The sequence below is a fragment of the Synchiropus splendidus genome, chromosome 12, assembly GCF_027744825.2.
Source record: "Synchiropus splendidus isolate RoL2022-P1 chromosome 12, RoL_Sspl_1.0, whole genome shotgun sequence".
Classification (NCBI taxonomy): domain Eukaryota; kingdom Metazoa; phylum Chordata; class Actinopteri; order Syngnathiformes; family Callionymidae; genus Synchiropus; species Synchiropus splendidus.
This window is the reverse complement of record NC_071345.1, coordinates 14,711,981-14,739,470: the sequence shown is the minus strand read 5'-3', so window position 1 is coordinate 14,739,470 and position 27,490 is coordinate 14,711,981. Positions and strand designations below refer to the sequence as shown.

Below are 27,490 nucleotides of genomic sequence, written 5' to 3'. Positions count from 1 at the left end.
CAAACCACGCAGTCGGTTATGAGCCTGGAATTTTACAATATTAATCTGATTCATGCAGTTGGGATTACACGATTGTTCTCCAAGATATTAGCTCCATTACTAAATTCAGTAATCTGCTGGGAGGACACAAAAGGTTTCTCCTCTCAGCCACTACAGCCAGCTCATACAGGGTCCACAGACAGTGAGAAACCAAGTACGAGTCGACACACCAAACTACTTGTCTGGCTGCTAACCACAGAAGGATGCACAGTTTTCATCCCAATCTCTGTGTTAAATTTTGTGATCTATGACAACGCTGTCAACACACACACATTTCCGTCATATATATGTATAGTATTAGTGCACATGCAAATGCTCTTACAGTTTTGTCAGGCTTGACTAATTCCCTGTCTTAATCTGACCATAATGTGATCTGTGCATCATATGGTTCCATTTTGGAAACAAAATTTCTCCCTTGATAAACTTCAAATTCTAACTTTTTTTCCCTCCAAGACCAACACAAGGGATGAACGACAGTCATAAACTATTGACCCGTTCGGGGTTTTCATAGTAGCTTATGGAACACATTTATCCTTAGTGACTCAAAAGTATGGTCGCACTGTTAATTTGGGAACATTATTCAATGTCCAAGATGGAATTAAGGAAGGAAAAAGTAAATGGGAGCATAAACAGTCAAACTTCAGTTTAAATCCTTCCAAGCTGAAGAGCACGAGGACTCGCAGGCCAATGCAAATGTAACATTTCCATACATTTAAAAGCACTGGAGCTGCTACAGCTACAAAAACTGACAGGAGGCGCTGATATTCCGTCAGTTTTCATTATTAACTGCAGTGCCGGTAAATGTAATACTGAGATTGACCTATTGGAAAACCACACACGAGATGAAATGCCCAGTCAAAATAGTGTTTCTGTGGTAACAGTAACAGTTAAACCCATATAAACAAAGAAAGACAATACATCCCACACTTCAGTTGATAAACTGGGGGAATAAAACTTTTATTTGCTCAGAGATAAAACCACTTGGCACAAGCTGGGACTTTACCAGCAGTGATTTAAAATAGGCTGATTAAAATGTAACATCAGCAAGAGTTTCTGGTTAAGATCAGACAGATTTTCATAGTAGGACATTTCTGAAGTTTTACTATGATCATAAGCAGCCCTTTAAGTGTGTTTTCAATACAACATAGGTGGAGTTCCAGTTATAAGGGGGGCACATTATGAACTGTATTGATCTAGATAAAACTGTAGATCCTTCAAACGATTTCAGAAGAAGAGATGAGTGGAAAAAAGAGAGGGTAAAATATAATCCACTTAAAATAAGATGCAAATAAGTCTGTTTACATCACAAATAAGAGAAAAGGGTTCAGTAGAAAGCTAAATAAATAATTTTAAAAAATGTTCACGTTATGTCAAAGCATACCATGAAGGAAAACATGAAGGACAAGAAAATATAATTTTAATTCCACCCTTCTTAGCAGTTAGTATGATAGTGATAGTGTGAAAAAAGAGCAATTATACTTGTTATATTGTGAGGCTGAACGCTACAGTGTACATGTTTAAAAGCATGCCAAAACATCAAATGCCATCAGTCACTTTTTTATGCTCTCATTGAGAGCATGTGCTTATACAAAAACGAAAAAATGTATTCTTTATTACAAATTTATTTTGTAAATAAACAAAATGCATAATAATAATAAAACCTAAAATGAAAAATAATGCTGTAGAGAAAGAATGCAGTTAAAAATAAATGAAAATGGCAAGTATCTTTCCACAGTGTGTGTTTAGCTAATTTTTATAATAATTTGTATAATTTTTGTTGCATGAAAATATAATCTTCAAGTTCCCTTTAGGTTCATACAGCAATATAACTAAATGTTAATTATTCTTCTTCAAGTAAAGTGAGATGTTTCTTCCAGAGGAAAACCATCACACTTGACCACACAGTGAAAGTTAACAATGACACTGTGAAAGTGTGGACCGTTTCAAAATATTGACAGTCACTGAGCAACCTACTTTCAGTGACAACAAACTCCACGACAACTGACACAATTAAAACCTCAAACGCAGCGTGAAACTCAATTAGCAGCCCTCACATTGCCCACCTTAATTCACTTAACAAGCCTTAATAATTCATTTATCAAAAGATATATTCCTAACGGGACGCGCAACTAAGCCTCAACCTAAACAGTATTTAATGGTATATGGACACCAAACTAAGGCCACTCGAACAACGTCAACACAGTGATCCAATGTTTTAATATTTAGCGTACACATAAATGACCTGACTAACCTACCACGAAACTCAGGTGTAGCCAACACACTAGCGGCATCTCAACTCTAAACAAGTTGCTGGACTACCTTCATCCAGAATCTGCTGCTCTTCATCAAGCTCCTCTTCATCATCTGTAGGTTCATGGCTTGGCAGAGAGACATATTCCTCCTCCTCCTGCTCCTCGTGCTCACCAGACAAACAAACATAGACCGTCTGGTGGTCCTGCTGACTTGAGGTGTCCAGCCGGTCCTCACCAGCAGCATGCGCCATCCTGCCGCCTGATACTGGCCCTAACCTTTACACCACAAAGCCTGCAGGTCCATGACTGCTACCTGCCCTGGGTGTGTTTCCCTCAATGAATTAATAGCTAATCTGTCTGAAGCCGCAAGTGATGCAGAATGAAAAGTGTGTTTGTTCACACCAGGTTGCTCCAAACAGCCCCATGGTCTATTCTTAGCTGAAAGTGTCTGTTCCATGGAAGACAGTAGCTCAAATGTGAATCACTAACAATCAGACACCGGAGACCCAGTGACTCCACCCATCTCTTTGGTGACAGGTCAGAGATCTGCCTGGGACGTCTCACTGCCAATGAAGGGAGGCGACTTTGAAACCAGGAAACCTGTCCCCGAGGCTGTAAATATCATTTCACTGAGAAGACATGTAGACAAATGACCCGCAAATGTAAAGCTAGCCGGGGTCACGGCTGAGAGGTTCAGGCTTGTCTCGCTCCCAAAGGGAACTTGGTACAGTCCAAATCACCAGGGCCATGAAGGGCAAACAACGCTGGGTGTCACCTGTTTGAGGGAGGAGCGTGTCACCATCATCACAGGTGCTTGTTTTGTTACGCAAGCTGTGAGTGAGGCTTTGTATCACATAAACAGAGGAGTTCGCAAACAGGGGGCAATTAGATCAGCGCAGCCGAACAAAGTCTAGATACTGTCAAGGATACTGCCTATATTTTATTGTGTCTAAATCATATCATCGTTTTAATGTTTGCTTAGATGAGCTCTTAAATACCACCATCATAAACAGCACACCAGGGTTTTGTTTAGAAATGTCTGCCAGATAAGCTACATTTTCAACAGCTGGCATTTATTCACTGTTATTGTCAGTTTTGGAGAGTGTTTTAAGGGAAAAATCAAAACTACACACGTGGAGCTCTCAATTTTACAACATAGGAGAAACACTTAAATTACATGAATAAAATAAGTGAGGGATTCAAGTCAAATAGCAGCCAGAGTGGTCGTTGACTGCTTCAGGGTCATGACCACGTGCAACAACGACTTCTCGCTGAAATAAAACTTTCTCCGACTGATTTTAGAATTTAATAAACAACTGTCAAGACCATCATCATTGCAAGACAGCTCCCTCAGAAACCATTTGAATTGTTTTATTTTTATTTCAGGAGTTACAGTAACTGGAATCTGCTCTGTGCAAGTGACTTCAACACTTCCCTGCTTTCAGCTGGGGTTTCTAGATGCTGTAGCACAACCTTTAGAGGAGTTACACATACAGCAATGGGAAATGATAGAATCAAATCCTCCTTGTGGTGTCAGGGTTGACTATAAACAAAGAATTCCTTTAAGATCATCAAATAAAAGTTGAGAAAGGAGGGCAGTGTTTGGAACAAAACACAGATAGGTGAACATATACAAGTAACATCCCACTTACGACCTGCTCAACTTAGGTCCACCCGTACTTACGACCACAGCCAGCAGATGCTTAGTTATTTATTTTTAATTCAATGTCTGGCACCGCAGCACGTAGCAGCGTGGCATCGCTTACAATTGTTACAGCAGCACAGTGTCCCAGCATCTCACTCTCACACATGCATGAATCGAGATGAAAGTACGGACACAGTCTCAAAACAGGTTTTCCCTAAATAAGTAACAGGCACTTATTTTGGTCCTTGCAGGTCACCGGGCATCAACTGAACTAGTTAGGCCACATTCCTTCTAACTGAATACATCCACATTCAACCTGCCATAATCATTGGCTCATTATTTGCTTCTCAACCATTAATTACTGGAACCGAAGCTCAGCGCTGTGTCACACACTTGACCAGTTCCACTCAATGGGGCCATTAATACAACAAAGAGATGCGGGACTGGATCCAGTCGGGCCTGTGTGGTTCGTCCTCTCTCCTGATCGCTCACATCAACTTTGCCCACATTCAGTCACAATGAAAGCTCCAGTCAGGTGGATACACTTTATGGCTGATGATCGTATACGACTGATGAAGAAGTGAGGTACAGCATCCATCATGAACATTTCTAAAAAGAGCAACTGCAAATCCATGCAGTAGAGCTCATCACACCACCGATTAAACTGCAGACTGAAGTTTAAAATATATTTTTATATTTGTCTTCATACTGGAATAGTATGAGGAACAGCTTCAGAACCATTGAGTGACCTTTGCAGCATGATCTGTGATCTGTGCTCATGACTGCTAAAGGCTGATACAGATGTAAAACCCAAACAAGACAGTTCTGGGTTTGAATCCAGCGTGAGGCAACTCCTGCATGTTATTCTGCACGTACCATGTCCGTTTCATATCGACCGCGTCACATGTGAACTTTGACCAGAAGCCGTCTTTGTATCAGAAATCCTTCAACCAAGAGAAGCTGGAAATGTATCCTGTCATTCTTGTGAGCCATTACATTGTGACACCACCAGCTGAGATTAGTAATTCAGATGGATATCAGAAAAGACATGGTTATACATTAATTGAGATGAAGATTTCCGGGTCCATAAAATAACGTAGACACACGTATTGAGCAATAAGATTAATAAAAGTAGCTTAATAAAAAAATAGCTCAACAGAAGTCACTCATGAACAGACCTACTTCCTGGTTGGATTCCGAACCAGCCAGGATAATTCACACGTTGTTATTAATACATCAGCTGGAGCACCACGCAGCCCACAAAATACTGAGCTAAAAATAAACCAGCCCACTTGCAACTGTCTGCTCGGAATAAAACCAGCTGTGTGCTATTCCTGTTCCTTGAAGAAGAGATTCTTCAAAGGTGGTGCTCTCTGGTCATGGCAGTGGCTGTGGGAATGATGTTTTGGGAACATCAGCGACAGCAGCAGCAGCAGCAGAAATGGAGCAAGTGTGTTGCATTAAGAAGGTGCACAGCTGCCTCTGTTATGTAACTCCTCCTCAGTGTCCCTGACACACCGCCCGGCAGCACCGCGCTGACTTTAATCCCATGAATACGGAAATATCATCCACTCATCCTGTCAATCATTCTATGCAACGGCACTATCTGAATTCACCTGACAGCATCCTCCAGTGTCACCAGCAGGTCGCTAGTATAATGTCAATTATGTAATGTGGATCATAACCAGCAGGAGCTGCGAACAAACCATCCGGCTGTCGGGTCGCACATGTCACATGACAGATGAGCTGTCTCAGTGTGATTGTTGATCATTTGGCTCTCCACACAGGATGTAAGGATTATTAACGCAACAATAACCAGCTCTGAAACAAACCTGGGGCTGGCGCCAGCAAATCGGCACCATCCTCCTGGGCAAAACAATTAAATGCTTTAGTGCGCAACCACACGGCATGGAAATCGACGATTTCAACTGCCAACGTATTCAAATCCCATCAGAAATACTGTAAAATATTTTCCGCCCTTTCATTTCGACTCACAAAAAAGTATTAGGAACAGGAACAGAAAAAAAAACTATACTAGTGAAAAAAGGTGACTCAAATATCCACTTCCACATGCTCTGATGTACTGTAAGTCTCGGGTAATCTTTAATCTACTTAAGTCATGTTACAATACAAAGACTGGCAGACTCCATCGCTGAAGGGTTTAATCTAATCTGTGCATGATATAAACGCTTGTAAGAAGCTATTAAATATTTCATGTACAGAATATGCTAATGAACTTTGACTTAAAGCGCCTTTAATGTAATTTTCTATGACCATTAATCTGACTCTTCGTTGCAGTTTTAACAGTGTCTGGTAAGCTGTTTTGATCAATAGCCAAAAAAAGTTAAAATAAAAAAACAGTGGCTAACACTGATGTAAATACGTGTTACACTTTTCACTTATGCAAATAAATAAAACAAAATCACAACATAGGAATGAGCAAAGAAGGTTTAAAAACAAATTCAAAACTACTAAATGAACGTATTTTGTGGCAGAAAAACAATTTCCCCTTGTTACATTTGAGGTTGGGTCAAGGGGGCAGCAGCAGGACCAAAGAGGCCTAGGCTTCCCTCTTCCCAGAAACCCATTAAGTTCTGTATGGCTTCAAAATTTGTATGTTATCATAATTAAAGGATTATTCCTGGAAAAAAAAATCCAAAAACAGAAATCTGTCGACAACTTGAAAAAGCACACAAAAAGTTCCTGTTGATCACATCTTGTGTTACTGTTGACAAACTGATAACAGATGACTGTCTCGGTTCTGCGTTAAAATCATCTTACCATCGACACACTCATCGTAGCACCAGTCCAGCTCATAGTAGTCGGCCTTGACAAACCTCTGTCCCCGAGTGTAACCTCGCCTCTTCATCCTCACAGACCCAATGCACAGCAGTGGTGTTTGTAAATTCCCAGCATTCTCTGCTGCAACATCGCTTTCAGGAACCAAGAAAGTTCATAGTTGCTTCTATTTGTCTGCAACTTTCCATCACAAGTCACACTTCTCCTGGTTTCTGAGGATGTGATGTTGGATCTTCAGCAGAAACCCTTGCCTGCCATGTCCTCCAGGTTTGTTGTGCTCTCCACTCTCAGTGTCATAATCCACAGCAGTTGCATTATCAGCCGTAAGCAGGAGTAAAAACTTGATCTGCAGTTTGCCAGCATTTTGAGTCCTCAGTTACTTAACATTTCCCATTCTTAATCCGTCTTCCTGCTTCTTCAGTGCTCCAGGAGACATCTTCCTACTTCCTATTCCAGAAGCCCTCAAAGACTGGATTAGCCATCAGTCTTGAAGTCAAACAGGATGTCTGCTTTCATAACATCCACAGCTAGCACAGGTACTCCAGCATCTCACAGTGACAAAGCTAGTGTGAGCACCAGCAGCAGCAGCAGTCACGGGTTTTGCAGCAAGAGTGATGACATTCATGACACGCTGAGGTGGGCGGGAGTAGCAACAGTGAACAGCCAATGGGACGGGCGACGCACCAGCTTGCTCCCACCCACTCTGTCTACATCAGCAACTCTCCCCTCCTTGCCTTGTCCTTCTGCGTGGTTGCCATGGCAGCAAGCCCAGACTCCGAGGCCGGAGGATTGTAAAAGAGCTAGCAGTGAAGTTGGCAGAGGTGACGTGGCAAATCCAGCATGAATGAAGCTGCCGGTGTTTAGCGGGCAGCAACAGGAAGTTACCGGGGTTTTATTTAAATGAGCGCACGTGCAGGCTCTTAAAAGTGCCAAGAATGCTGTTCAACATCCATTATTCAAGTCAACACATCAGCTCACATCATTTGTCGGCAAAGAAAGGTCACTCAGGTGCACATGTTTAATTTAACAGGTACATGTCTCCTGCTTCAGGGACGACACTTGAACTTCTGATGCGATATCAAGCAAGCAGCGCTAACAAATAATGCTAACTTTAAGAACAGAACCTTGTATTGGGCATCAGACATGATACAGAAATCCTGTGTAAATTTCACGTGTCATTTGCATTTTTAATGCCGAACAAGGCAACTAAAAACGTGACTCAGCATATCAGGGTCACTGGAGGCAGGGTTTTTTTGAGAGACAAAGATTTCCAATATAAAAATAGAGCTGTACGAGGACATGATGAGACATTGCATGAGAGTTCATATTGGATCATCATTGATGAGAGCACCACTGCTGAAAGATGATCGAGATTGCAGGCAGTTAATGAAGTAATGTGCCCAAAAAAATTTGAAAAAAAAAAAAAAAAAAAGCTTCCCAAGTGCCAGATACCAAGACAGCACGGCTCTATTTCAACTAACTGAAGTTTGGATGTCAGGATGCACCGATATTTCTGGAAGACAGACTAAATGTGCTTTGGCACAATCTGTCCATCGCAAACTATAATAACCCTGACTCATGATTATGACTAACACACACTGGAGAGCAGTTCAGAAATAAGTTTTCTTTTCTTGTCTCTCAAAAATGCAAATATCTGAGGGTCGATCACAAGACTCAATCTCCTGAGAAATAATTATCACAACTTCCTCCTATTTAAAGGCTTGAATGACAAACTATCCGCATAGCTATAAGCTATTTTCTGCTTAATGCTATAACTGTGTTGCCGGGGGCAGGACGGACGGACGGAGGGTCGGACGTGCACGCACGCACACACACGGACACGCATACAGTTTTGTCACATCTTTGTGGGGACCGCTCATACACATAATGCGCTCCCCAGCCACTCACCTTAAACCTAAGCATCCAAAAGAAATGGCTAAACTTAACCATGACTCTCAACCCAAACTGAAGTTATTTTGATGTTTTCATCTTCCAATTGGGGCTTAGTCTTGTGGGTTCCAGCAAAAGAGCCCTACAAATGCCCAAGGGCACCACAAGAGGGTGTATTCCCCAGAATTGGACCCCACCAGGATAGATATACTTAAGAACATGTTGGTCTTTTTATCTTAGCAAGGACTGTCATTGACATAATGCTTTCCTTGGCCTCTCACCCTAAACCTAACCATCCATAACAAATGGCTAACCTTATCCAGGAGTCTGAGCCAAACTAAAACCCAATATAACGACCCAGTTATTTTGAAGTTTTAACCCTCAAAATGAAGATCAACGAAGTGAAGACCGGCTGAAATGCCCACACTTTGCAATAATGTTGTCTCTCTGTCGGTTAAAAAAATCATCTCGGACCTCACAAAGATAGAAGTGCAAGTACACACACATCTACAGACAAGAGTTCAACCCCTGAATAATTTGGGATTGTGGGAGGAAATCAGAGTGTGCAAAAGAAAGTCACCCAAATTACTTCATATCCGGTGACCATATTTAAAAAAGATATTTAATTGGACATTAATTTTCATAAAGAAGAGGGAGACCGGTACATTACAGTTGTACAGTCTGATAGTAGAAATGGACAAACTGGAAAATCAGTTTCAGCTCATGGTGCTTTCACTTTCAACAATTGATTTTCTTCCATTTCAAAGCAAACTATTTGGCCTACTATGCAACTGGAAACACAATGATACAAGCTGTAAAAAAGCTATAAAAGCTCAGCTGTAAAGAGGAATGTACGATATTTGCTGATAAGGAAGCAGTGGTCTCGCAGAACACTGCTTAAAATGGAGGGGTTTTCAATCACAACAATGCTTATAAGTTAATCTATAATGTTCCCTGGTACATATAACTTTACCGCAAATATTCTTATTGTTATTATTACCATTATTATTACTGGTGAATGCTGCAACAAAAGATTACGATTACAAACATTAAGCATTACTGTGACAACTTGTCACGCTTATGCTTGATTTTAACTATTCTGATCCAACCCTGGAGTGACTCCTCACTTAATTTGTAGTGTGTAGTCAGTAGTCCACACCTAGACAACACATTACGATGAAACAGGTTGGAGTAATTACTCAAATTAAACAGAGATTAAATCGCCGGTGTGGCGTTCACTGACCTTGCACTTCCCTCATGTGACCGAGGAGACATGGGGCACAGTGGTCAGGTTCTTGGTCAGCCTATTTATAACAAGCTGGAGCCATTTTTAGAATCACCTTTCTCAGTCTGAGTCATTGTTCGCACAGACATGAGGCCAAAGCTGAATTATTGAAGATGATGGTCCACATACAGCCTCTCTGTTTAAGCGTGTGTACTACATGTGTGCTGTGCAGGAGAGTGTGCATGAGAGAGACACAGTTCTGCTGACATGGACCTTCTGAAAGCAGTTGCGAGCCTGATTCAACATGAAGAGTCACGTGCAGACCATATGTAAACACAGGGCAGCAGAGTGATGCAGAAACCTCCACGCCCCACAACTCTAGCAATGCCACTTTAATTGCAGCATTTTGAGACTAATCTAATGTTTGGCAAAGGCAGATTTGTTTCAGATGTATTAATCAAGTAGAGCAGGGATGCATGATTAAGCTCATGTAAAAAAGTGTTGGACTTACAGAAGTATTTGAGAGTTTCATCGATCTGCTCTGTGGTCAGTTCAACAGCGGCTTCAGGCTCCACCAGCGGCGTGTGTATCCAATCATCTTGTTCGTAGCCGAAAACAGTGTCTGCCCTCAGCTTGTAGAGGGGCAGTTGTTCCTCCAGAAGGCTGATAATCTCGAGCTCGGGCAGATCAGGATTGTTACACACATCTGCAGAAAGAGAGAGGGGGACACTTTATTTAGTTTACTGACAAGCTGTGATTTAGTTCGTTTTTTTTTTTTGTTAAGGTCAAACGATTCACCTATAATACCGACGATGAGCTGTGAAAGTCTGACCTCTAGTGGCAATACATAGAAAACGCATGATTTCACCTAATCTTTCCATTAAGTTGTATAGCAAGTCCCTTTTTTAAAAGAAGGGCTCTTCAAATTTACTTCACAAGAGGCCAAACTGTTCAGCAAAGTCAACAGCAACAATGATGACTCAACCTGACCTCACTTCTTCAACAGCCTCAGCAAAAAAAAACGACCACAACCTTCGACTATGCAGTCATTGACCAACCACCTAACCAACCCACCGTTTAAGAGTTTGAATAGAGAACTTGTGGGTGAATACAGAGAATAATAAAGCCTCTGTAAAAAGAAATAGCACCAGTCCTGCCTCCGCCTGAAACAATGGCGTCTCACTGTGCTCACACAGCACTAAATGACAAGCTCTGCAGGAACACTGGGAGGAATCTTGCTTTAAATCACAGGTTTTAAAAGTGTGCAGTGAGAGCACATATTCATCATAGTTTTGTGAACTGGCGTCAAAGAAAATGCCTGTATTGGCAGGTAAACAAGTATATTTTTGCACTCGCTTGATAGCTAAAACAGATTGGTGGTGCTGAAGCCAATCTGAACTCTGATAGAATGTGAATGAGGATAAGAATAGCCGGAGCACTCACTGTCTGCAGAACAAAGAGGCCACCAAAGACGGTGACACATGTGTTTTGTCTTCTCTAAAATCAAACTAGTGGAGATTTTCCACTGGATTAACCCATTACAACAATGCTTCCATTGACATTAGACTTTACACTGCTGCAACTGAGCCACCGGCTTCATTCTCCAGTGTTAGTGGTTTTAAGAATGTTGCAGAACCGTCTCATGTCAAGACCAAACAGTTCCTCTGCATTTAAGGAGTATGAACCCATAAAATTAAGACTAGAGTTTCTGGTGCTGCTGCAACCAAGCTCTGCAAATTTGCGAAAGTTAAACAAGACGTTTCTAGTGACAAGATGCATCTTCTTTTCACCTCTCAACTAAGATTATTTTCACACATTTTCATCCTCCCTCATGTTTGTTTCTTAACACTGGATGAAGGAAGGGTACAATAAGTTCATTTAGAAAAGAGCATTTTGGAGTGAACTCACGACAGGCCTGCACCTCAAGACTGTCCCCTCAAACTGACCATAAGAGAACACTCTCAATGTCAAGAATTAAGATAACCTAACAATTAGCAGCTCCAATACATACTGACAAACAAAACTGAAACATTACGTCTCAAAGCAACTCCGTAGTCAGCACCAATGTTTGAAGTAAATGAGATTAAACTGTGCAAACATTCACACACATAAAGAAAGCAACAGACTGAATTTCCAAATAAATTTCACAGTTTTGTCAAACAAAAGTGTGCAATGCATTTTCCAATTAGATTTACGACTGTACTGGAGGGGAAAAAAAACACTCCACATCATTATAGGAAACGAAAAACAGCTCAGTTGACGGAATCTACTGTTTCAACTGTTCCATCATTCTGCAGAGACTTCACCAAGCTTTATTCGGGTCTCCACACAAGGCTTGTCTAGAGTTTTAGACCTATTGTGAACAGACTGCGGACAGTATTGAGGTGAAAAGGTCACAGAAAACAAAGCTTAGCTTTACACTACGAGCTAATACTATGCACTCAAACAGCTCTGTTTACACTAACTCTTGTGAAAGCAAGTTTGTGATGTCTTTTTCTTCCTCTTTTATTTAATGTATTATCCGCAAATAACTGCATTATTTATATAATATACATCATAAGTAATTTCTCATTAGTTAATTTCCCAATGGGGTTAAACAAGCCCTGAATCAATTAAAAATAGGAAAATAACGGATGCTTCTAAAATAACAAAAATTCATACTTAAAAAATTCTCAACTTAAGACACTTCTGGTAATTCCCCACATTAAAGTTGTATGTTAGAAACATATATGGCTGTTCTAAAAGGTAAAAATGCAGTTTCTAGTTGCTTTTAATATGAGATTTCACAATAAAACTTAGCCATAAAAGACAATATGACGCTCAAGTTTATGTTCAATTAAGCTAGGCAAACAAAGTTAGCTCAGCGTGGCAACAACCTTGAATTGAACACCTACAAGGGGCGGAAGAAAAGTTCAAGTTCATACTCAAGAATAGTTCACTGTCACATTTGGAAGACCGGCAATAAACACGTGATACTGCTGCTGACAGCACAACAATGTTCTGATGTGCCAAAAATGATCGAAGACAGGAATTGTTTGGGTCACATGGGACTCTTCGCGAGGATTCCTGCGGTGTCTGGTGATATTTAGTTAACAATAACTGTGGTGTCGCAGAACGGAGACCCTAATATAGGTCACAGAGCAGGGCAGGCGTTGGACAGCAGATGGGACTGGTGCTAGACTGAAAGATATTTGGATCAGATGGGGGGGAAGCTCCCAATATGGAAATCAAACATGAGAGACTTGAAGCGATCTTAGATGAAAATTTATATGTAAATATCCAGCCACGGATACATGAGGGCGCGAAACACCAATGACCATGTTGCTAATCTGCAAACGAGTGTTTGACAGCTCAAAACAACAGACAAACGACTAACACCATGGATGCCCAAAACAAGCTTAGTTCAGCTAAGTATTAAAGCAAATAGACTACTCACTCATGGTGCCTGAAGCCCGAAATTCTGCTGCCCTTGCCCTATCACATTTTCCAGAGGACTGGGTGAGGGCAGGGCCACGAGAAACCGCACAGACTAAAAGTGTTGGGAGAGACAGGAAGCAGAGGAGAGAGCGTGCTCAAAGTTAGAGAACGACTCCGAGAGGGAGGAGGAGGAGGAGGAGGAGTGAAGAGACCACAGCCAAACTGGTTCGTCATGCCTGACATGCCAGTGACGATATATAGCCCGCCCAACGCTCTGCTGCGCTCCACTCAGGCAGCGGAACCAGCTGGACTCTGTCTGCTGCATCTACTTACTGTCTGTCACCCGTCTGTGCTACGAGTCACATGATTGTGGGCAAACAAACAGAGACTGTCAGTCTCCTGGGAGCAATCAAGTCAAACAAAACTACATGCCCTCAACTTTACACAAAAGCAGGTCTGACACAAGACTACAACTACACCCTATTGTAAATTCTACGGTGATAACATACACATTTTCAATTAATCACTATTTCATTATCTTCAAAGTTTTAACGCAATCTTACACAGCACAGACTGTATTGAGACGATTATCTGTGTTTAAAGCAAATCCGATCCACAAACCAAAATTCACAGGTCACAATTTTTAAGCTAAATAATGTAGAATCAGCAACATTCTTAGTCATGTGACTGTGACATCATGTTCTCAGTTCAGTACTATTGTTTCACCTCACTCTGAGGCTGTGAAAACCAACAAATGCAACTCATTTTAAAGGTCTCACATGTAATCCTAGAACTGGAGTTACATCCAGGTAAACTCTAGGTGCACGTCAACTTGACATGCACCTAGAGACTTGTAGGTTGACAGATTTTCACAGTGACAATTAAAGCGCATAGTTTGAATAAATACACTAATATTGACGTTTTTACTAAAACTCTGGAGCAGTCATGTTTAAACTTGACTTCACAAGAGAAGCAGAAATGAGCGACAACAGACCTTCATCATAATAATTATTAAAAAATAATAACAACATAGAACCTTTCCACTGTTCAAAAAGTGCTATCAACAACCCAAAGGAAAACATGTCTCCATTTAACTTTGCAGTGGATTCTTCACATTATTTCAAACGACTGTAAGACACTGTACTGAAAAAGGCAACTATGTAAATGCTTTTGTCATAAGACCAGCACGCAGTCACACTATAATTAGATAAGGCTCAAGTTAAAAGGGACAGAAACCTGTCACTGTGCTGCTGGGTGTTACTGAGCACAAGGTGACCAAAAGTCACAAGTCTCATTCTGAACATGTGTGCGGCTCACAGGTATGACGACACTGAAACTTCAGTTGTCACTCAAGTTTGCACACAAACAAGAAAAACAAGGGAGGTTTGAAAATGAACCTGACCTTGTTGACATTTTTACACCTGAGACAACTAACTACTCATTAGAACGCAAAAAAATCACTCATATTAGCAAACTTTAATGAAATTACTTTGACGTTATTTGAAACGCAATGCTTAAGTTTAAAAGTCAATGGTCAGTAAAACCATCCAAAGAGGTTTTGCATCCATGACTCGACACACAAACACGTAGGACAGCTTCGACCTCGGGCTCTCCTCCAAACGTTACAGCACAATGGTTCAGTCTGCAGTCATGATGCAAGCTCACTTGTTTGCCCACTTACATAACTTTATGTCGTCTTGGTCCACTTGTTTATCCCACTTCTCTCTCACCTCAACAAGCACCCCTTCATCAAGTGATTCATCCGCTCCTTACATCACTGCTGGCTCGTGAACAAAGAGACGTTCCTCCTTCATTTTTTTCAACTTATTTAATCCCCAAAATTTCACAACACATAGATAATCTGGCAGAAGCAGACCAAGAGACAAAAAGTACTTCAACAGGATGGAAATAAAAATGTATATTGACATCAGAGAATGTACTGTATTGTCAGATTCATACCACACGATGGCGGCACTGATACTATTTATTTTAATCCTTTCATGACAGGATCACAGCAGGTTAATAGTTAATAAAAATAGAGATAAAGAAGTGAGGTTGGCAGCCCAGCAGTCTGGAATTCATTTCACAAAAAAAGAAGATGTGGCGTTTATTTTGAAGGTGTTTCATGGTCACAATCAAGGGAGATTCAAGTGTTGCTTGGCTGAGTGTAAAAGGCTTCAGTTCAAATCCCAAATAAATTCACAGTTTGAGTGCTTGGCAACCCAGTTGGACCGCTGAGGCCGCTGTATTCAGCTCTCTCCGCTGCAGTCTACACAGGGGGCCGCCTTGCATCTTAAAATCAAAACAAACCATGTTTTTTCCCTAAATTTCCAAATCAAACATGAGATATCCTCTGAATAAAAGACATCTAATCTTATCTAGGTAAACATCTTAACCCAATGCAGATCTTCAAAATGCAAACAAGTCCGGGCTCATGTCACTTTAAAAGTCCTCAAGATACACTTGAACTCAGAAAAAGAGTTTGGGCGACGACAGTCTACTGGGAACTCGGCTGCCTCTCTTTCACAGACCGAAGCTCCCCGGAGCGGCTTCACTAACAGGATGTGACATTAGAAACAGGTCACACACAGAGGGGCAGTTTCTCAAAGCACATTCTTCTCACTCTGCCAAAGAGCTCCTTCCGTTACACTGTGAGCCCAGCCAAGTTCACCACTCAAACACTAGTTGGGTGAAATTGAACATCAGCATTTTGAACGTCATCATCACCATGAAACACCATGAGAGTCAAGAATAACTGGGATTACCTGTAATGGTCTCTGCATCCCTGAAGGAGGCCGTGTCGTCGTCAGGTGAGCTCCGTCGACTGATGTCACAGACATACTCCTCCTCTCCGGCCAATAGCAGCTCTTGGTTACAGAGCCTAAATCTCTCAGCACACTGTTTCGGGGACAGGGCGGAGGAGCAGGTGTCGGGAGGTGGAGTCTTTGGGTCCAGCTTGGCGCTGAGGAGTTACTGGTTTAACACAGGACCAGCCATCTACCAAACTTGGTCATAGCTACGCAGTCGTGGACCAAAGCTTCAGGAGAGCTTGCAGACAGCAACGGTCTTTCGCTGGACATCTACGAGAGAAATTAGGTCATATAGAGAGTGATGCTTTGTTAATCAAATATTAAGAGAATAAAGTCAGTGTTTTCAATCGCAACATTTTGATACATTAAGTAGAAACACATTTGAAGTTCCTTTGGGCCACGTGACAAGACTAGGTGGGACCATTGTTTGGCCCAAGTTTTGACAACTCACAAGCAGGTGTTATTAATTGGCAAGTGTTGATGGTTAGTTCTCTTCCATCCATGTCATCCAACTTTAAGAACTGATTTAGTGACCAAAACATTCAAATATCGAAAAAAAACCACCAACAACAACACAAGATTAACAACTGAAAACTTACAAGATGTCCAGTTGACCATCCAAAAAAATCCAAGGTCCTTCTACATCTGATAGAAAGTCAATGAAACAACAAAGAACAAAATCTGAGCAAACAAGATACCAACAACGAAACTTGCTGGGGCTTATAAGATGCCTTAATGTAGCACAAACACATTGTATGGTTAGTCCCAGAATCTAAATCACACTCAGCTCAAAAATCTGTTACAAAGATGCACTCTGAAATGAATAAACTTTCCATGACATTCAAGGCTTACATCCCTGTCTGATGTCCACATTAAAATAATCAAAACTAATAATGACATAAAAATATTGGGTGCTTTGGTTAGTTACGTTTGTTTGCTTTGTGTCTGTGCTTGCTTTTCTTTGCTTGATTACAGTGGTTCAGTTTTTGACCTTGCAACGCACACTTTCAACAACACTTCTGTGCAAAAGTGTTTCCTGCAACCTGTTTGTTGTGTCAATACGTGCTTCTTATGCACATGACACACCGCCACAGCTCCTCTCGTGGAACTTTGATGTCTTTCATTGATTTTAGTTCCGTCACCTGCGTCTTTGTGGTATCTGAGAGCGTGATAGTACTTTGGTCTTTCTTGCGACTTGCTTTTTCTTGCTGGCAGACATATGGCAATGTCCTTTGGTGTCTTGGTTGACTCAAGTCTATTTTGAACTGTCCGATACCGTTACAACACCACTGAAAAGTATTGAATTAAATTTGACCTTTTGCTTTCAGGTTAGCTCAAACCCATTCACACTCATTTAAATTCACTAAACAGAAGGCGAGTGTGGCACAGAACTCACACCAGAGTAAGTACTGGGCTTTTGAATGTTTTCGATCAGCTGCTAGAATTCACATCTGTTACCTAGACAACATGCTTCCTGACTTCCACTACTTAGCTTGGCATCCTCGAGTGTCCACTCCTAACGGACTCAGACATTTTCCATTTCACCCCCAACCTTTTTTAGAGACAGCCAGTCAAAGCCCAGTGACATCACTGTGGGAAGCAGAATATAGGTCACAAAGTTTCCATTGTTGGACAGTGAAACAGATGTCTGAATGCTGTTGCTAATGACAACATAACACAGAGAGCTTAATGTATGACAACTTCGGTAATGCAAGTCTCCACCAGAAAACTATTCACCAATGTTTTATTCAAATTGCTGGGAGAAACACCTGTTCTACACTGCAGCCTGAATATCATTTATGCTATTTTAAATGAGCATACTGTATTTAACCAGCAGGACACTCAGCACATGGACATGCATTTGCTGTCCTTTTGCCAGTTCAGCGAGGACTGCTCTTGCTTGAGGGGTTTTCCCTACTTTGAGTCAATGACAAAGCGGAGCACAATTTCACTGGCTTTTACTTGAAAGTCAAAAACGTCTAATGGATTTTACTGTGGAATGATGTCTCGATGGAACACTGTTGTACTCTGTTTTGTGAAGTGAGAGTGGAACAGCGTAGGCTCTGACCACACAAAATGGACTACAAGCTGCTAGAATGAGTGTCAAACACGAGGTCAAATCATTTGTTTGTTATGAGGTGGTAATGAAGGGGAACAGTTTATTTATTTTGAAACAAATCACTAAGATGAGTTTAATTAAAGTAGCCTGAAAAAATGTAGTTATATTCTGTCGGATTCTCATGCGCTCCTTAAGGAGTCAAAAGAAAGTAAGAAAAACATTATAAAAAAAAACCCATTACTTTTTTACTCCTAATATCATTACAGATCCTTGTCAAATATTTTTAAGGATAATCTTACCAGTTTTTGAAGTATCTGTACTTAAAAACTATACAAGTTATTTACAGCACAACACAACTACCTAAAAAGGCAGAAAATATCACAGTGACTCTTGTTATCAATGAAGCCAATTAAAAAATATATATATAATAATAACATAATAAACTTTACTCACCACCCTACAAGTCACAGGAACTGATGTAATGCAGTGTTGGAACAGGTAAGATTGGTGGCCAAATCTACAAACACGTTGCATGATCCACAGTGAAGCTAGTTAAAAACACCATCATCTGTTAGACGGTTCGCCTAACAGATGAGTTCATTGTATATAATCAGCTATAAAGACAACACCTGAACCAAGCAAATGCACAATGCTATATTTTGAACTGGTATAGGTAAATTATCCAACTTTTCTAGCAGCAAGGGTACCAGCCTTTTCTGCCCATGACGGATAACGTCTGACAAGTTTCCTTTTTTAATTTAAAGCCAAAAAAAAAAATGACTGAACCCATCTGTTGCTACTGTAGTATATAATACATACGCAAAATAGCAAATAAAACCTTTGTATGTTTGCTAACGGCGTGTCACTGAACTATTTACGGCAGGATTTATACATAAATAACGCGTTCACTTGCACGTAAGTGTGAACATGCGTTGCAGTTTATTTGTGTGTTCAGTTTAAATCTTGTTGTAAGCGGTTTTCCAAAAGGCAATTGTTGATGTATGTAGGGACGTCAAAATCAACACACCTGTCAGTTGACCCCATGGAGATTCAAACCAAGTACAAGAATCAAAACTACAAAACCAACCTCATTGATGGTCTGTATTGGAGTGATGGAAGAAATGGTTTTATTTGTTGAATTATTTCGGGTGTCTGTGGTGGAAACCCACTCAGCAAATCAGGTAGCAGTCACAGACTTCTTCCTCGTCCCATCCTAGGATTACTAAGTACAATAAGCAGATAAAAGTACAGTAAAACTAAACCTCCTTTATCTCTGCCTTCTCAGTCTGCCATACCATACACCACTTTGAAGCAATAGAGCGATGGAAAGGGAGCTGAAGCTGTAAGAATCGCAGCCTGTTTCCTCGAAGCAGATGGCAGCACACCCTGCCTGCTGAAATAATGAATGAAATCAATAGTCCAATATCCTGTGTGCCATATAAGAGAGAGCCAATCCAACTCCCCTCCAAGAGACTGTTACCAAGTAGTTCCACTGAAGTGATTTATACTGTTTATTGATGGCTTTGCTGTTTGGTTTTTCTCTTTATCATGCAGCACTTGATGCATCTTACATGTTAATGTTTACAAGTAAAAGTGCAACAAAGGTTGTCGAAACGAGCACTGTTTGTGAATATTTATTGACACTGCAGTGTTTTCATTGTCACCTTTCTTTTCTCACCTGGAAGATGAGCAGGGACAGTCGGACAAGCTAGTGGGTCCAAAAGCATGTTGGAGGAAACCTCAAATGACTTCAACAGAATCTTTTTTGTTTTGTTTTTACAAACATGTTTGGTCTGATGCTAGAAGGGGAGTAGTCTTGACATTTTGAGGAACAGAGAATAAAATGAAGAAGTGCAGTGATGAAATAACCACTTGGAAAAAGTCACGTGATCCTAAGAGGAGTTTAAAAGAGTTCCGATGGGGAGGCTCCTTTAGAAACCACACATCTATACAGCCACAATACATCGACAGAGTTCAACATTTTGTTAATATGTTGTGAGGTTTCATTTGAATTATTATGTAACAGAGAATTAGTCACTTTCATTTTGGGCATTTTAATTGAATCACACCTGTGCACTCGGGGCTTTTCTTCTATTAAAGTCCATCGGTCACATAAAAGGCCAGACCGGAAAATACATTCATTTCATCCCACGGCTTTACATGACCGTGACCAAGTTAATATTGGGCTACTAACCACTAAGAGGGTTGAATAGTGCTTACATAATTGGTCATATAAACACAAGGACAGGAAATTGTTCACAGAAACGGACATGAAAAGTGTAAGTCTGAAGGTTGTTTTCTCACCTTTGGGACGCGCAGAGTTCAATGAGTGACAGGGTGGTAGTAACTGGGTCTGATAAAGACAACTCTGTAAAGTCGCTGTGACATTGGACCCTGCCTTTAGCAGTGTTTGACCCAACTTATGATCTCTGTGTGCTATTTGTAGCGCAACACACATATCACTTCATAATCAACGGCGCATCTCGCAAAAATCATCTAGTGTTCTTACTGTTTTGTAAAATTAATGAGCTCAAGCCCATTTTTTCAAACCCTACAGGTCTTTGGCATCGTTGTCTGAGATTCAAGGTCAAGATAACCTAGTCTTCCTCACATGTTACTAAAGAAAGCAACCGCTATGTAAGTCAATATTTTGTCCACCTTCGTCAACAGTCGGTTTCCAGCTGTAATGAAAGATGAAGTCACTACCTAACAAAACAACAGGCCTGTTACCCGCATCCTTTTAAATCTGGTTAACTGTAAACAAACAGAATCATGTTGGTTCAACAAGCTGTAACTTGCAGAAAGTAGACCTGTACGTGCAAAAATGCTGAACACAAATTCACTATAATGCTATGCAACACAACTTAAACCTAATATAGACATTAAAAAAAGCAATATTAATTTGACATTTCTGTTAAACTTGTAATCCAAAACAACACAACTGTTAGGGAAAACAAACGTCTTTGGGTTCTGCAACACAAATATCATTTCAACCTCCTCTCTCATACTTGTTTCCATTTCACTATGCTCACAGTGTAAATAATACTGGCTCCAACGACACTTTCTGGTGCAATGTAGTGTACAATCGTGCTTATTCCATGGTGGTGTAATGTTGAACCCACATTGGCCTTTCAATACAGAGGACACGCCCCGATGCAGCAACAATAGTAAGAATAAATGACTGCAATTCAAACTTAAAGATCTTAAAACGTCAGGCGAAGCATCACCGGATATGAATCGAGTACCATTTACGTTGGTTTGGTCACATGTGGAGAATGTAGTTTGACTGAAATGAAACAAAGACTAACACACATTTTGAGAAACCGCATTACATATGCCACACTTTAACCAGAAATAACTCATTGTAACTGAATGAAACAAACCCTCAACTCGCCGAAGGCTTCCGTCCTAATATCGTGCACATCAGCCAAGCAGCGTGCAGCTCCGCACCTGCTCCTCAAGCAAAAAGTCGAAATAAAAGTCAATAAAAGAAAGATATCTTACCAGTTTAGGGTGAGTTTCGTATTCCGCTTTGTTATCTGCCACTAGATGAAAGTTTTAAAACGACTTTAAATTAAGTTACAAAACGTACCTCGTGTGAGAATGCAACAAAAGTATCAATTAAAAAAACAACATGGAGGCCGAATAGTTATAAAATAATACCTAGAAACTTAAAATCTAGGTACGTTTTATCCCTTTCAGCGACCAGACCGCTTAGTGGAAACAATACACCGGAGATGGGTCGGTCAAAAGAAAGCGTATACCACTACTTCCGGTTGTACGTCTTTCATAATAAACTGAATGTCGTCTTTAAATGACAACCAATAGATACATAAATAAACGCTGGATTAATGCCATGTTATTACATATATGTGAATTAACGAAAAAGCATCTGAATTTTCATCTTGCAATTAAGGAACCTGAACAACTAATCGCGAGTAACCGCAGCGCTAATGTTTGCTCCTTCGTAACTAGGCAACCGAAGAATGGACCATTCTGCAGAGGGGTCTATAGTGTGACATACATTTGTAAAGCATATTTGAATGTCCAAAATTACCGGCAAAAACACAATTTAACGCCAGTAAAGGCTAAAGCCAAAGGGGTGTTCTAAACGTTTGGCCCTCAAAATACCATTAAATCAATGATAGTCGACTTTCCATTTTGAATTACCCCTATTGATTACCAATGGTTCGAAACTTACCCGGCTTCCGGCGTGGATCAAGGCTTTCTCCTGACACTTGTTCTCGTTCAGCAGCATTTGTCAATTGAGTTTACTTCATTAATCTGCAGGCGATGCTAACCTGACGCAGGAAATCGGACAAACATTCTGACTGGAATTCAACGCGATTGTTGACTTTATTGATGCAATGTGACTTTTGACAACATCTGTCCAAAGTTGAGTATATTTCAATATCTATTGATATATATTGCATGATAGCATGATAGAAAATCTATCTATAGTTAACACATCTAGCTATACATTTATTGTATGTGTTTCTATCTATAATAGACATAGTATGATAGACATATCTATAATAGACAAGTGTGTTCATGTGCTTCTCTCTCTCTTCTTGTATAGATGGAAAACTTTTTCCAGTATGAGGAGCTGGGAAGAGGCAGCAGTTCCATCGTCTATAAAGGGAGAGAAAGAGGAACTCTCAACTACATAGCCATCATCTGTGCGGACAAATCCAAGAGACCAGAGATAACCAATCACGTAATTCATCTTAATAGTGAGGGACGTTTTCCAAGCGCTACAATGACGTCTCCCCATCTGTTAGGTCCGCCTCTGCCATAACCTGGATCATCCAAATATTGTGCGTTTCTACGAGTGGTACATGACCTCCAAGCACCTGTGGATGATCGTGGAGCTGTGCTCAGGTGAGCAACACCGGCGGACACATTCTCTTGCTGCTGTCCGTCTGTTTCAGGTTTGATGGTTATGTTTTCTGTTGACAACACTAGGTGGCTCGCTGGAGTCACTGATACTTGATGATAAAGGTCTCTCAGAGGTCACCGTGCGGGAATTTGGGCTGGACGTGGTCAGAGGACTGGAACACATCCACAAATCAGGCATCATATTCTCTGATTTGACTCCTGCTAAGGTTTGTGAGTAGAAATTCATGTAACAGAACAGTCAAGCTACTGCTAATCTAAACAAACTAGTGGCCTATAGAGATGCATCTGAAACTTTAGTGGAATGAGCTGCGCCTGAAGAGGGGACCTTTGGAAAAACCATGGGCCAGCTAAAGGCGCATGCAGGAACTCTGCCAAATATACTCTGCTTGATCTGTCATGAATTATGGTGCATTGTGACATCAGAATCATGAGGCTATTTCATCTGTATATCAGGATATATTTCTTCTCTACGTCTTGTTTTGTCACCTCTTAAAAATATTAGTCAAAAATGACCAATCATCTTAACAGAACTCATCATTAATATGACTTGCTTGGCATGTAGCCTAGTGGTTAGCATTGCAGTCTCATAAAGGTCCAGGGTTCTTCTCCAGTTTTAGATTTAGAACAAGCCTTGGTCTTTTCTGTTTCGCACTCCAGTTTGCTTCCCCTGAGGTTGATTGATTAATTGTCTGTAGGTGTCAATATGGTGACCTCTCACCCTGTATTCCCTCATCCTGCCATACCCAAATGTCAATAAGCAGCAGAAATGAATGAATAATTCTCCTCGCAAAATGTACTAACTCCAGATCCTGCTGGACGGAAGTGGCAGGTTGAAGTTTTCCAATTTCTCTCGGGCCAAAGCCGTCGGAGACACAGAGGATTTCTACGTGTCACTTTCCAAGTGCGACTGGGGCACCAACGGAGACTGCAAGGAGACTTTCGACGCATTTAAGAAAAGATTCCAAGGTGAGATGAGCCTCAACACCATCAGTTAAAGCCGCTGTATCCACAACAAAATGATGTCAGACACCAGCAGTATTTATGAGTTGGGCTCTTTTAACCTTGCTTGAATGCAGGCTCTCCAGTTTACACGGCTCCAGAAGTTTTCCAAGGTGCAGAAACCAGCGTGGCTTCAGATCTGTGGGCTCTTGGCTGTGTTCTCTACTACATGTACACAGGTACTGCGCCCAGACAAAGCATGTTATGTCACATCAAAGTGATCAAATTTTTCATTTTTCTTTTGTAGGTAAACCACCATTCTATTCTGAGCACTATGCTGAGATACGGAAAATGATTTTGCAGCAAGAGCCACCGGCTCCCAAACAGACAGGTAGTACTTCTACTTCACCTGTGTAAACATATCTAAAGGTCATTATTAAAATTATATATAAAATTTAATTTAAAAATAAGTATTATTAACCCAATGCCTTTCCACACATTTTTGAAATATGGTCAGATGTTTTGGGGTTTTAATTTACTGTTTGTCTTTCAGTGTTTCCTGACAGTCGTCCCAGTAAGGAATTTCTGAAACTACTGAGAGGTTTACTCCAAAAAAATCCTAAAAAGAGGTCAGTCCCTGACATGTAAATGAACTACTCCGTTTGTTTAAATGTCCCCTTCCACAGACTAACCTGGCCTGAGATCATCAATCATCCTTTCTGGACTTGTAAAAGGACAGAGGAAAATTTGGCAGATTGCAAAGAGAAGATGGAAAAAAGTAGCCAGAGGTGTGTTAACAAACAAGAGCGACACTGTCTTAATGTACGACGGACATTTCATCAAAGGTTCAGCATGATATCCCATCATGTTTTCATGTCTCTTCAGGCTCACAAAGACTGCTGAAGTGCCCCAGTCAAGAGGACAGGCTGATCAAGCTTCTAACAGCAGTGTGGTCCATTCAGCCGACTCACAGTGTTGAAAGGAAATGGACTTCCTGGTAAACAAGGAGTACAATAACTCATAAAAGACTTTTCAGCAACTAAGCACAGAACATGTCCCACCTATGGAAGCTTGGAGGGGTGTTGGCCCTGTTGGGGAGGATCAGGGTGAAAGCCAAACATGAAGCTGTTTTTTCACTTGGTCACTCATTGTACAAAGTTAAGACACAGCTTACCTTCTCTGCATCAGTCTCTGGTTTCATTCTCTGATTGATTTTAGAATGTTATTGATCTTGTCTAATGGCACTATCAGCCAGACCCCATCATCAATATCCACCATAAGACATTGACTCATTGACTTGAAACAAGTCCAAAGAAAATGCTGTAAGCATTTTGTATTTCTATTTAAACAACAACTGGGACTTATACACCTTTATTTCCATGACAAACAAAACAAAAACAACAAACAAACACGAACAAAGAAGAACAAAGATTAATCTTATAAACTTCCTCTGTTAGGGAACATTTTTCAATACTTCAATTCCAGGTGCACCTCATTACACAATGTGATGTCATGACTGAGACATCCATGATGACGGGGACTAAATGCGATTGTGCTGATGGATGGAGAATTCAACTGCAGGTATTGAATATTCAATTTCAGTATTGAAAAGAGATGTACTACTTTCAATTTAAAAGCGACAAATAATTTTAAAAAGAAAAAAAAGAAAAAGAAAAATGCAGCCCCATCTCTAATTTTAACATCATTCTCAGAAACAAGCGCGAATATGAAGAAATGGTTCTCAGTCTCTTGAGCAAGTCCAATCCTGTTCCTGTTTGCTTTAGTACCGCGCGTGCACGGACACAAAAGACATCTGGTCACATGTAGATTCCTCCAGAAAGCGAGGGTGGAAAGAGAGTGGAAGTGGCAGTAGGTATATGTATGAAACGTACCTCTGTTTACTACACTTCGACCTAACCTTATTTTTGTGCACCGATATTCCGACAGTAGACTTTATAAATTTGAGGAGTAAAAGTATGGATCTGGACAGGATAAGAATTAACGCGCAGCGAGAAACTGCAGAAATGATCCTGTCCTACCACCTGCTGGTCAAAGTATGTATTACAGCAGCATTCACAGCAGCATGGGATTCATTGACTGTCGTGTACAAGGCATGACACGATTTGAATGTCACTGTAAACATTGTAATGGATTCAAGTGTGCTCTTGACATACTGCTCTTAGTCAGGAAATGCTGTAGAAAACTATTTTTTTTAAAACACTCAAAATTGAGTGGGGAAGTTGAGACGTTTTTAAAAAGACTTTCAAAGTTCCCCCCTGACCAATGACAAAAGGATCATCTCAACTCCTTAAAATGACACAAAAGAAATTGTTACCCCAGGTTGATGTTAGGCTTTGAATTTTACCCAACTAAATATGTGGATATATAAATATTAAAAACATTTTGTTCTTAACAGTGATAAAGGTCAGTGGAGGTGAGGAAGAGAGTGCAGGCAATGTGGAACAAAGGAGATGAGAAGAGTGGCAGCTGGAGTGAAATAGGTGGCTCTATTGGACAAATCCAGTTAGATTCCTAAAGTAGGCAGAATTAAGAAACACACAAGGGATTCACTGTGATGCTGTGAAACTGCTGCAAACACTGTCTTTCTAAGTAAACTAAAAGTACCTTGAAATGTTCTTTAAGTTTCGATTGTTACATTCAAATGTTACACCCCCCCCGAAAAAAAACGAAACTAAAATAAAATAAACTAACATAAACTAAAATAAAATAAAATAAAAACTGTACTTGAGGTAAAGAGATGAACTTCATTAATTCCTTATATATATATATATATATATATATATATATATATATATATATATATATATATATATATATATATATATATATGTATGTATGTATATATATATATATATATATATATATATATATATATATATATATATATGAAGCTCTATATATATGAAGCTCAATACATATATATGTATATATATATATATATATATATATATATATATATATATATATATATATATATATATATATATATATATATATATATATATATATATATATATCTCAACATTTGTGATATCTTAGTGTCAAAAGGAAGAAGGAAGTTCATGAGCCAGTGCCAGTACACCACATTTCCTTCCTTTGATCAACGTCGATAACAACAGAGGAGCGGTAGAGATGCGAAAAGGAGCTGCTGTCTCAATGTCGCCCTATGGTCTGAAAGGTTAACGCTGATCACTGGCTCATCTGAGAAGCGCAACTATGAATTATTTGCAAACTCTTTTCTGGCATTCAGAGCACTTTTATATCATCAGAATTTCATACGGTTGAGGTTCTGGTCGAGCAATTAATAAACGCAGGCATGAACCACTCGATTTTAGTTCCAGCAGGAGGCAGTAAAAACCTAGAATTCGCAGACATATTTGCACTGACTCTGCTCAGGCAACTAAGTTTTTAAGTTTGAGTTCGAGTTCAAGCATTAACTTCGCTTGTCAAAGTGTACAGCTTCATATGTTACATGTTATTTTTATCTCTTTTATT

General features: G+C 40.2%; 2 protein-coding genes across 8 annotated transcripts in view; one reads left to right on the top strand and one right to left on the bottom strand.

Moving 5' to 3' along the window:
• The window catches only part of trak1a (trafficking protein, kinesin binding 1a), a 33,064-nt gene extending 11,192 nt beyond the window's left edge, over positions 1-21,872 (bottom strand). The window contains exons 1-4 of one of the 2 annotated variants that reach the window (XM_053881225.1): positions 21,641-21,872; positions 16,033-16,347; positions 13,287-13,379; positions 10,362-10,556 (exon numbers count right to left, since the gene is read on the bottom strand). In XM_053881225.1, the coding sequence (XP_053737200.1) occupies positions 10,362-10,556; positions 13,287-13,290 (199 nt within the window). In that variant the 5' untranslated portion in view covers positions 13,291-13,379; positions 16,033-16,347; positions 21,641-21,872. Of the gene's footprint in view, positions 1-6,717; positions 7,321-10,361; positions 10,557-13,286; positions 13,380-16,032; positions 16,348-21,640 lie in introns of those variants that run through there. The other variant, XM_053881227.1, reaches the window with a different exon arrangement.
• On the top strand, positions 17,332-26,186 carry LOC128768380 (serine/threonine-protein kinase ULK4-like). Of its 6 annotated transcripts, XM_053881229.1 has the most exons (13): positions 17,332-17,479; positions 20,694-20,773; positions 22,427-22,462; positions 22,501-22,532; positions 22,716-22,853; positions 22,918-23,017; positions 23,102-23,241; positions 23,842-24,001; positions 24,112-24,213; positions 24,282-24,365; positions 24,528-24,603; positions 24,661-24,762; positions 24,860-26,186. In XM_053881229.1, exons 5-13 carry the CDS (start codon positions 22,716-22,718, stop codon positions 24,951-24,953), a joined length of 996 nt encoding a protein of 331 aa, XP_053737204.1. In that variant the 5' UTR covers positions 17,332-17,479; positions 20,694-20,773; positions 22,427-22,462; positions 22,501-22,532; the 3' UTR covers positions 24,954-26,186. The 6 variants fall into 6 exon arrangements, with proteins under 6 accessions (XP_053737204.1, XP_053737206.1, XP_053737207.1 ...); XM_053881231.1 differs by lacking the exons at positions 22,427-22,462; positions 22,501-22,532; XM_053881228.1 differs by lacking the exons at positions 17,332-17,479; positions 20,694-20,773 and having other exon boundaries at positions 22,374-22,462.
• The last annotated feature ends 1,304 nt before the right edge of the window (positions 26,187-27,490 follow it).